The sequence below is a fragment of the Monodon monoceros genome, unplaced genomic scaffold, assembly GCF_005190385.1.
Source record: "Monodon monoceros isolate NGI ecotype Baffin Bay Population unplaced genomic scaffold, NGI_Narwhal_1 Super_Scaffold_12, whole genome shotgun sequence".
Taxonomy (NCBI): domain Eukaryota; kingdom Metazoa; phylum Chordata; class Mammalia; order Artiodactyla; family Monodontidae; genus Monodon; species Monodon monoceros.
In genome coordinates, this window is record NW_021703768.1 from 511,362 (window position 1) to 522,530 (window position 11,169).

An 11,169-nucleotide genomic window follows, 5' to 3' on the forward strand; every position below is an offset into this window, starting at 1 on the left:
CCGCCTGCGCGCCGCCGCCCTGCGCCGCGGCCGCCCCGACGCCGCCGGGCTGGGAGCCGTCGGCAGACGCGCCCTGGTGCCCCTACAAGGTGCTGCCCGAGGGCCCCGAGGCGGGCGGCGGGCGCCTGTGCTTCCGCAGCCCGGCGCGCGGCTTCCGCTGCCAGGCGCCCGCCTGCGCGGCGCACGCCTCGGCCGGCCGCTCGCTGCGCGCCAGCGTCCTGCGCAACCGCAGCGTGCTACTGCAGTGGCGCCTGGCGCCGGCCGAGGCGCGCCGCGTGCGCGCCTTCGCGCTCAACTGCTCGTGGCGCGGCGCCTACACGCGCTTCCCGTGCGAGCGCGTGCTGCTCGGCGCCTCCTGCCGCGACTACCTGCTGCCCGACGTGCACGACGGCGTGCGCTACCGCCTGTGCCTGCAGTCGCTACCGCTGCGCGCCGAGCCCGCCGTCGCCCCGGAGCCCGCCGTCGTCCCGGAGCCTGCCGCGTCCGCCGAGTGCGTGGAGTTCGCCGCCGAGCCGGCCGGCATGCGGGAGATCGTTGTGGCCATGACGGCGGTGGGCGGCTCCATCTGCGTCATGCTCGTGGTTATCTGCCTACTCGTGGCCTACATCACGGAGAACCTCATGCACCCGGCCTTTGGGCGCCCGGGCCTGCGCCGGCAGCCCTGAAGTGCGAGGCGCCCGCCAGACCGGGCTCTGCCTGCCCGACTAGGGTGCGGGAGGCCCCAGGGCCTTGGCCCGCTCTCCCCTCCCCGCTCTCGCTCCATCCTGAGGATCTCCACGCAGGGCCTGCTGGAGATAGATAGGGCACCGGCCGGCCCTTCCCAGGGCCTTGGAATCACCGCACGACCTTTCCATCTGAGCAGCCGGGACTGGCCCTTGGGCCTGAGCGGAGATGCCAGCCGCGTGCAGGGCTCTCCCCGCTCTCCAGAGCCCTTGGGGGGAACCGTCAGAGCACAGAGACCCTCTTCGCAAGAGCCATTGGCACCCCCGGGCCGTCACCCTGCGCCTCCAGTCTGTGACGCGTTGGAAAAAACCAGGCTGTCGTTATGGCTTGGTCACTGTGTGCTTTTCCGACTCAAGGGGGCCACTTGGAGCCTGTCCTCTCCCCGCCCCACCCCAATGGGCTTAGGTAGCTTCGTGCCTTAGTATCTCGGGCCCACTGCGGGAGCCAGCCACCCTTCCAGTGCTGTCCAAGAGGGTCTGTGGCCCCGATGCTGGCAGCTTGTGCGTGCTTCTGGCCAGAGCCCCCCTGGGGACCCTCCCTTCAAGCTTTGCAGGAGCATCCAGTTTGGGTAAGAAGCGTCCTGCGGTGTTTCCCTGTGTGGGCATTTGACAAGTTGGGAGCCGTGACTTAGCTCGGCAGGCGGCCCAGCGTCCAGCTGTTGTTTCCGGGGGTGAGTGTCCCCTGACCTCGGGGGGAGCTGGTAGTTCACCAGGGCTGGGCTCCCTCCCCTTCCTTTTGTGTGTCTGGTGAGGACTTTCCATGGGGACTGGGGGTCTGAAAGAGCAGTGCCATATCCAGAGGGTGAAGGATAGATGCCAACTTGCCCAGCCGGACCTTCCACTGTGATCTGGATCCCAAGCCTCAACCACGGCATGACGGACAGCACCACGCCACCCCATCCCCGAGCCAGTGGCCAGCTGCCCCGGATCTGGCTGGGTGCTGCCCCCTGCCCACCTACCTGCTCGCCGTGGACTGAAGGCTGGCCTTGCCCCTCTCCGGACAGACCTGAGCATCTTGGCCGAGGTTCCCTCCTGTGCCAGCCACCTGACGATGCTGGGCGCTGGGAGGGGTGAAGCATGGCTCGCCCGGCTCTGCGTGAGCCCCCGACTGTGGCTGTCCTGGACCCGGCACATCTGGAGTCACTGTGGCGAACTCCCCCTCCCCCAGCAGCCACCAGCGACCCTCACACCAGCAGCCTGGCTGGTGCCCCTGCAGCGCCCACTCCCTACCTCTTTGTCCTTGCTCTGCCCGCCCCTGGCGTGGCACTGGTCAGGCGTGAGCCTGGCGCCAGTGTCTAAATGTCTATCATTCTTAGACCCAAACCACTGTCTTGTGTACTTATTTGGGAGGGGGGAGAGAAGGGTGGGGGGGAGAGTTGAACCCCTTTTTCCCAGCTCCTCAGGCATCAGCCCAGTGGTTGGCCCTGGAGCCTTTGCAGGTCACGTGGGGTTAGCCCAGGCCGGGAGCACAGGCACCCTGCCCTTGTGGCTTGTGGCAGAGGGACAGGCAGGGTGTATCTCAGCTGGCCTGTCCGCCCTCAGAGCTTGGACAAGCATCTTATCTGGGGCCTGCTCTGTGGGGCGGGGCTGGGGAGTGGCACCTGCCGCAGTTGGAAATAGCCCCGCCTCAGGAATGACCCGCTTGAGCTGTGACAGGCAGCAGTGAGGTGGCTCCAGAAGGGCCCCCTCCCCAGCCCGGGCATCCCCATGCGGTGCTAGAGCTGGGGGGTGGGGGCCAGAGGACGGACCTGGGTCCCCTGTGTGTGGCGCACACTGTGTCACCCCCTGCATTCCCTACTGGGCCTCCCCCACCTGGGCTAGGCTGTCCTTGAGATCCTGGAGCCGGCTGTGACCCTGAGGGGCAAACAGCTGGGGGTGGGCCATGCTCTGAGGAGTGACTCATACCCCCTCCTGCCAAGGGGGCGGGGTGCAGTGAAGTGTCTAGACAGCCAGCAGGAGTGGAAGGGGTTCCAATTCCTCCAGCCTGGCTCCCTGGGGGACCTTTTCCTCTTGCAGCTCTAGGCTACCCGTGACAGGCGCTCAGGTGTCTTCCACAAGGGTGGGGCTGGCAGCCCTCATCCCAGGCCCTGGTGCCCTGCTGTCCATCCTCTAGCTCCTGTGTGCAGCTGGGTTCACAGCCGGCCACTGTGAAGTTCTTGGAGGCCTGCCCTGGGCCCTTCCCCCAGCTGTGCACCTGATTTGGGGCCCTGTCTGTGGCCCTGACTGGGCTCACGCCAGCTAGAGCCACAGGCCTGTCCTACCCGCCGATTCTCGAGGCTGGTCAGCACTGACCCGCAGCCCTCTGCTCCAGAGATGCCTCTTCAGGGCTCTCTTCAAGGGCTTCTTGGAGGCCCAGTGTCCAGCCCAGCAGGGTCCAGTGGGGGAGCCCTGGCCTGGAGACGGCATGCAGCTGGTGTCCACGAGGAGCACTTCTGCTCCTGAACCGTTGCCACCCCTGAAAACTGCTTCCCCAGGTGGCCTTTCCATTCTGGGGGCGCGGGGACACCCAGGCTCCTCCCCTACGAGCCCCCAGTCCTCCATCCCCACCACGTCCTGGAGGAGGCCCCCCCCCACCCCCGGTCGCTCTCTCTCTGACTCGTGGCTGGCGGGTAGACGTGCGGTTTCCCTGTGCCCTGGAGGTGGGGGTCCGGATGCCTTGTCCCTCAGTCAAGACTTCGTCTTTCTCGTGGTGCCTGAAGGTAACTTCCTTAAGCTTATGATTTTCTGACGTGGAGTAGAAAGAACTGCTCTGATTCTAAAACACTGAAGGGTTGCCTGGGCTGTCAGCCTGGCCCTGCCTTTCAAGAGCCATGCACCCTTTCAATGCCTCAGTCTCCTTGTCTGTGAAGTGGAAACAGTCATAGGACCTAACTCAGAGGCTTGTGTGGAGGCTTATGTGAGATCAGCCAGGCGGAGAAGCGTAAGTGGTCCGTGCTTGGTCCTGTCTGTGCCACGACTTGATGCGCATCCAGGCCGAGACAACCCCCGCCCACGGCTGCATCCCTAGCCTGACCCTGCTCAGAATCCTGAGGTCCTTGAAATTCCACCACCAAACACACTCCCTGCTCACTCCCCAAAGCTGACCCACAGCTTGTGTTCCTCACTCAGCCAGCAGGAGGGATTCACGGTCATTCTGTGGACGCATGCCCAATGCCCTGTGTGGCAGGCTCTGGGGGCCCAGCAGTGACACCGGCGGTAAGATGCGGGCCGGCCGGTCTGCTCAGGCCCCTCCCCACGGCCCCCAGGGCAGCTGCTAACTCCGCGGGTGCCCCGGACATTCAGGCCTCCGGCCTCCGAGGAGAAGCTGGTTTCATCAGAGCTGGCTCGCGAGGACCTCACACTCCCAGGGGCCGCTAAGCCGGGGGTGCGGGTGGGCGCACAAACGCGCAGGCAGCGTGAGGTGCGATAGAGGAGACAGTTCTCCACTGGGGCAGGGCTGTGCGGCTGGCGTTTCCCTGGTGATCTCAGGATTGGGGGACTGGGCTGTTGGAGCTGGTCTACAGGGACAGCCAGGGAGCTGCTGGAGACCCTGGCCCGGGGGATGGGCAGTTTGGCCCCTTCAGCCTGAGTCTAGAGAGTCCTGGGTCCCTGACACCCAGAGCCTCCTCCAGCCGCATCTCTCTGGGGACTGGAAGCGTGACCCCAGCAAGCGCCGGCCAAGAGGGGAGGAAGCGTCCACATCCCAGGGTGGGGTCAGGCTGCACCTTCTGAAGTCAGGAGCCCAAGGGCCACACACACACTGCCTCTTTCTTTCAAGGTCCCCCCAGATATCCCCCCTCCTTTAGAGATCTGTTATTTCATTTCTATGCTGTATCGGCTGTCCTTTCAAACTTTCATTTTTTCTAATGACCTCAGTAAAATGTTCCCTCCATTTCTGATGCAGGGTGTTCTTTCATAACTTTCGTTTTCCTAACTCTGTTTAGCTTATGACGATATATTCAGTTAAAATGTCTACTTATTTGGGGGGCATGCCTTTCTGGCTTGTCTTCTCTACAGGGATGTCAGCACGCTTCTTTTTTTCTTATGGAGAGTCTGGGTGGGAGTCACTCGCTGCTCTGTCCCCTTGGCCACATGTAACGAAGCTGGGTTTCCCTCGCTCTTAGGTGGGGAGTGGGTGGGCTAGGATAGCGTTCAGAACTTCCCAGCTCTGCTGTTAACCACTGTGTTGATTACGTGGCCTCACACGTCTGGGATCTGCCTTTCCTTCCCCTCCCCCACTTTTATCTGGACTGTCTCCTTCCTTTGTCCCACGTGTCTCTGTCCTGCTCAATTTGGATCCCAGTGCGACAGATTCTCCCCATGCCGTTCCCTTCCTCCTTCATGGCAACCACTCCGATGTTGTGCTGCTGGGCTTGTTTTTAATTTTTACTCAACACCGTGTCTTTGAGATTTATCCATGTTGCAGAATGCACAAATTTTTAATTGTTTCTGTTCATTGCATGCAATTTCTAGTGTGTGTCCACCAGGCTGACTTGTCCTCAGCCCTGAGGGTACACGGGTAACTGCAATGCTAATCACAGTGTCGCCATGATAATGCCCATCCACATTTCTCAGGGACCCGTGTGAGGATTTCTCTAGGTGAGGGGCAATGGATCTTAGGGGTGTGTGTACCTAACCACCAACATTATCAGTTTGTCCTTAACGGCCAAAGCAGTCAGCACTCCCGCCAGCAGGGCAGGTAGGTTTCTACTTCCGCAACACAACACTGTGTATTGTTCGGTTTCGTAGCCTTTGCCCATCTGTTGGCTGTGTAGCAGTAACTGGATTTGATTTTAATTTGCTTTCTTCTGATCACTGGAGAGGCTGCACACCACTTACTATTCCTATTAGCCATTTGAATTTCCCTGCTGAATAACTGCTTATTCATAATTTTTGTACATTTTCCCATTGCTGTGGCTTTTTCCTCTTGATTTTCAAGAGGTCCACAAATAGTGCTGTCCAACAGGACTTTCTAAAATTATGAAAATGTTATCTGTGCTGTATTAGTTTCCTGGGGCTGCTATAACAAAACCACAAACTGGGTGTCTTAGAACAACAGAACTTTATTCTCTCATGGTTCTGGAGGCTGGAGGTCCGAAATCAAGGTGTTGCCTGAGGTGGCTCCTTCTGGAGGCTCCGAGGGAACGTTTCACGCCCGTTTCACGCCTCTCTCCAGTGTCTGGTGTGGCCAGCAATCTTTGGGGCTCCCTGGCTAGCGGACACATCACTCCAATCTCCAAGGACACCCCTGTTATGGCCTCCTCCTGTCTGTCTGTCTCCTCTGAGCTTCTGTGTCTGAATTTCCATCTCCTTTCTCTTATAAAGACACCACTCACTGTATTATTGCCCACTCTAATCCATTATAATTTTAAAGTATTTTATTTAGTTATCTATTTATTTGGTTACACCAGGTCTTAGTTGTGGCTCACCAGCTCCTTAGTTGTGGCATGTGAACTCTTAGTTGCGGCATGCATGTGGGATCTAGTTCCCTGACCAGGGATCAAACCCAGGCCCCTTGCATTGGGAGCACGGAGTCCTAACCACTGCACCGCCAGGGAAGTCCCCTAATCCATTATAACTTAATTTTATTCCATCTGCAAAGACCCCTATTTTCAAATAAGGGCACATCCACAGGTCCCAGGGGTTAGGGTATCAACATATTCTTTTGAGGAACATGATTCACAGTAGTCACTAGTCTAGTCAGTATCTACGAGTCATTGTGGCTATTTGGGGACTTGAAACGTGACTAGGATAACCAAGAGACCACATCTTAAGTTTTAATTAATGTAAACGTAAGTTCAAATAGCCGTATATGTTTAGTGGGGCTGTACCGAACAACACAGTTCTAGATACATACCTTTGACTATTTATTTTTTAATTAATTAATTTTTGGCTGCGCTGGGTCTTCGTTGCTGCGCCCGGGCCTTCTCTAGCTGCGGCTAGTGGGGGCTGCTCTTCATTGTGGTGTGTGGGCTTCTCTTGCTGTGGAGCACGGGTTCTAGGCACGCGGGCTCAGTAGTTGTGGCGCACAGGCTTAGTTGATCCACAGCACATGGGATCTTCCCAGACCGGGACTCAAATCCATGTCCCCTGCACTGGCAGGCGGATTCTTAATCACTGCGCCACCAGGGGAGACCCCCTTTGACTGTCTAGATGTTGCAAGTATTTTCTCCTATACTGTGAACATTGTTAACAGTCCTTTGTTGAAAACAAATCCTTAATTTTGATGACATCATCAGACCTATCTTTTTTCCCTATATGTTGTATGCATTTTTTTTTGTCTTAAGCGATCCTTGCACACCCAGATAATACATAAATATTCCCCATGAGAATATTTTTTTCAACTGGCTTTATGACTTTGCTTTTCATATTTAATTGTCTAGAGGTCACATTGTATATGGTGTGAGGTAGGGATCCCACTTTTTATATCAGCACACTGAGCCGATTTCCCCAATCCAGTCTGCAGAAACAATCCATCCTTTTCCAGCATGTGGTGGCCCCATATCATACACCACAGCCCCACAGGTGCATGGGTCTATTTATGGGCCATTGTATTCTATTGGTCTGTTTGTCTTTTCGTACAGTGGTACCATATTATCTTTATTATTATAATCTTAACATCTGTAGGGTGAGTTTCCACACTGCACTCTCTTTAAATTTATATGTATATTAAAAAATATTTATTTATGTATTTATTTATGCATTTATTTATTTAGGCTGCACCAGGTCTTAGTTGCAGTATGCAGGATCTTCGTTGTGGCATGCGGGATCTTTTTTTTTAGTTGTGGCATGCGGACCCCTTGGTTGTGGCATGCAGGATCTAGTTCCCTGACCAGGGATTGAACCTGGGCCCCCTGCATTAGTAGCACAGAGTCTTACCCACTGGACCATCAGGGAAGTCCCACATTTCACTCCTTTAAAATGGACTTAGTGAGACTTCTGATTCCAGCCAAGATGAAGTAACAGGGACCAGAATTACCCTTTCACCTGAAACAACTAAAAAATTATACAAAATATGTGAAACAACAGTTCCAAATACATTGGCTATAATGCAGTGAAGGGCCATGACCTCTGAGAGAAAGGAAAGAAATGAATTGAGTTCTGTGACTGCTCCAGCTTACTGTCTGGAGGATTTTCAGGATGCAGAGCAAGGAGGAGGGACTCAGGCAGAGCCCAGTATTGTCCTGAGTTAAGTGGATGGATCTGGGAGGCCAGGGAGGCCAAGATGGCTGGAGTTTGGGGGGCAGAACACAGAATAAGAAAGAGGATGTGAAGATCTATAGCTTAGGACTGACTAGTGTGTGTGTGAGGGAATCACCAGGCCAAGAAAGGAGCCAACAAACAGGATTGGAGGCAAGACTCCTCAGAGTTCAAGCAGGGCCAGGAGCAGTGTCTCTGACAACCAGCCAGAGTGCAAACCCACCCCCGGGGCACCGATTACACATGTATCAGCTGCTGGAGGTTGCCCCACAACCTGATGCTCTGTTTATTTTTTCTCTTTCATTTTGTTTCGCTTTTCTGTTTCATTTATACTTTTTATTTATATGTCTTCAATTTCACTAACCTTCTCTTCTTCAATGTCTAATCTACCATTAAACCCATCCAGTATATTTTTCATATCAGATATTTTAGTGCAACGTATAAGAGAACAAGTTGGTAAATTGTACTTTATCAAACTTAAGAACTTTTGTCCTTCGAAAGACATTGATAGGAGAACAAGACGAACCACAGGGAGAAAATATCTATATATCACATATCTGGAATATATATACATAAACTTAATAACAACACAATGATAAATGCACAAATGATTTGCACATCTCAGCAAAGAAGACATAGTGACGGCAAATAAGCACCCGAAATTATGCTCCATTTCATTAGTCACTAGGTAAATACACATTACAAACACACTGAGATAGCATGAGGTACCTCGTCTAAAAATGTCTAAAACTGAAAAGACTAATCACATCAAATGCTGGCAAGGATGTGGAGAACCTGGAACACTGCTCATGGGATTGTAAAATAGTGCATCCACGGGACTTCCTTGGCAGTAAGACTCCATGCTTCCAATGCAAGGGGTGCAGGTTCGATCCCTGGTCGGGGAACTAAGATCCCACGTGTGGCGTGGCACGGCCAAGAAAATATGAAGGAAAAAAAAACAGTACATCGCTTTGTAAACAATTTAGCAGCAGTTTCTTAAAAAGTTAAACGTACGTCTAAACATATGATCCAATCATCCTACACCCAAGCATTAGGCCAAGAGAAATGAAAGAATACGTCCACACAACGACTCATTCACGGGCCTTCCCCGGTGGCGCAGTGGTTCAGAATCCGCCCGCCAATGCAGGGGACACGGGTTCGGGCCCTGGTCCGGGAAGATCCCACGTGCCGCGGAGCAACTAAGCCCGTGCGCCACAACTACTGAGCCTGCGCTCTAGAGCCCGAGAGCCACAAGTACTGAGCCCGTGAGCCACAGCTACTGAAGCCTGCATGCCTAGAGCCCGTGCTCCGCAACAAAAGAAGCCACCGCAACGAGAAGCCTGTGCACCACAACGAAAAGTAGCCCCCGCTCGCCACAACTAGGGAAAGCCCACGCACAGCAATGAAGACCCAACGCAGCCAAAAAAAAAAAGAAAAAAGACTCATTCATGCATGTTCACAGCAGCCTTATTTGTAATAGCTAGAAGCTGGAAACAACCCAAATGTCTATCAACAGGTTAATGGATAAACAAAATGGAGTATATCCATATAATGGCATACTTCTCAGCAACAGAAATGAACTATTTATACATGCAACATTATGGGTGAATCTCAAAATGATTATGCTGAGTGACAGAAACAAGACCCCCCGAACCTCCCCCCCAAAAGTACTCTATGATTCCATTTATATAAAATTCTGAAAATTACAAACTAATCTATACAACAGGAAGCAGCTCAGTGGTCACCCGGTGAGATGGGGGGTCAGGTGGATGGGAGTGCAGGAAAGAATTACAAAGGGGTATGAAGAAACTTTTGAAGGTGATAAATACTATCTTGTTGCTATTTTTTTAAAATAAATTTAATTAATTAATTAATTTATTTATTGGCTGCGTTGGGTCTTTGTTGCTGCGCGCGGGCTTTCTCTAGCTGCGGGGAGCGGGGGCTACTCTTCGTTGTGGTGCGCAGGCTTCTCATTGCTGTGGCTTCTCTTGTTGTGGAGCACAGGCTTTAGGCACCTGGGCTTCAGTAGTTATGGCGCATGAGCTCAGTATAAGGAACGGCACCAAGAAACGGAGGAGAGCTTAAACAAGCTTTATTTGGGAACACTCCCGGGCGAGGTTCACTGGTCCGAGAGAAAGGGGCCAGAGAAGTCGCGCCCGGGCGAGGGTTTGGGAAGAATTTATAGGGGAAGAAGGGAAAGGGGTGTGGTGAATCCGGGAGGGCGCAGGTTATTCCTTATTTGGTGGTCTCTTCGGGTATCGTGGCAATATCCGGTGCCGGTTGCATCAGTCTTGGGACCGTTAGTCCTGCCCCTCGAAAGGTGGGAAGGCTGGGCCGGGTGGAAAGTCCCCACTGGAACTGGGTGGTCCGGAAAGTGTCCAGGTCAGTTTCTGGAACTGGGTGGTCCGGAAAGTTTCGGTCTGATGCATCCTGTGAGTCTGATTGCGTTCCCCTGCCTCGGGCCAGTTGGCCTTACAAGTAGCTGTGGCTCGCAGGCTCAGTAGTTGTAGCGCACGGGCTTATTTGCTCTGAGGCATGAGGGATCTTCCCGGACCAGGGCTCAAACCCGTGTCCCCTGCACTGGCAGGCGGATTCTCAACCACTGCGCCACCGGGGAAGTTCCCAAGACTAGTTCTATTTCAGCTTGGGGTTCCCACATCATGATGAAAGTATAAAGTTCATCAGATGCTGGTAGCATAAGCACAGACAGTGCACAGAGGGCTCTGACAACCACCTGGGCACCTTCTCCCTCATGTACCTGCCCGACGAGTACTCAGTGAGTGCCTCTAGAGGAACATTTCTAAATGCACCACACATAAGGCAACAAAGCCATCTGGGCTGGAAGTGGAGTCCCTAGCCCTCTGGAGCTCAGAGTCTATGGGGCAGAGATGCACAGCACAGAATGCTAACAGTGTTTAGAGCCATAAAAGTAAGTTGAGGGTGGTACTGGGAGCAGAGAAAGGCCAGCAGGAGAAGAGGAGGACGCAGGTAAGCTTTCTTGAGGCTGGTGACATCTATCTGAATCTCAGTGCCTGGACTACGACTTGAGGTATGGGGGTGGCGTACACAGAGGTAAGAAAGGCATGGGACAGTTTCCAGCTGGTGCTCCCTTAAGTTCTAAACAAGAAGCAGGGAGAGGTGAGGTAGGAGAGCTCGGTATTGCACCGGTACCGTCAGGCCATAATGTCTTTGAATTCAGGAGCACATACTGGGGAAGCCATGGAGGGGGCCTTCCTTTCAAAATGTAAACAGCGCTATTATTTGTGGT

At 54.0% G+C, this 11,169-nt stretch overlaps 1 protein-coding gene and 1 non-coding gene across 2 annotated transcripts; one reads left to right on the forward strand and one right to left on the reverse strand.

The window, feature by feature from the left end:
- Window positions 1-8: 8 nt before the first annotated feature.
- FNDC10 (fibronectin type III domain containing 10) lies at window positions 9-665 on the forward strand (the record flags this gene model as incomplete). The annotated part of the gene is made up of 1 exon (XM_029216287.1): window positions 9-665. A coding segment is annotated over one exon (657 nt), but the record flags the coding sequence as incomplete, so codon positions are not given.
- A 6,860-nt stretch (window positions 666-7,525) lies between these two features.
- Window positions 7,526-7,598, reverse strand: TRNAS-ACU. Its single transcript has one exon. It is a non-coding gene; the product is annotated as a tRNA-Ser (tRNA).
- Window positions 7,599-11,169: the final 3,571 nt, after the last annotated feature.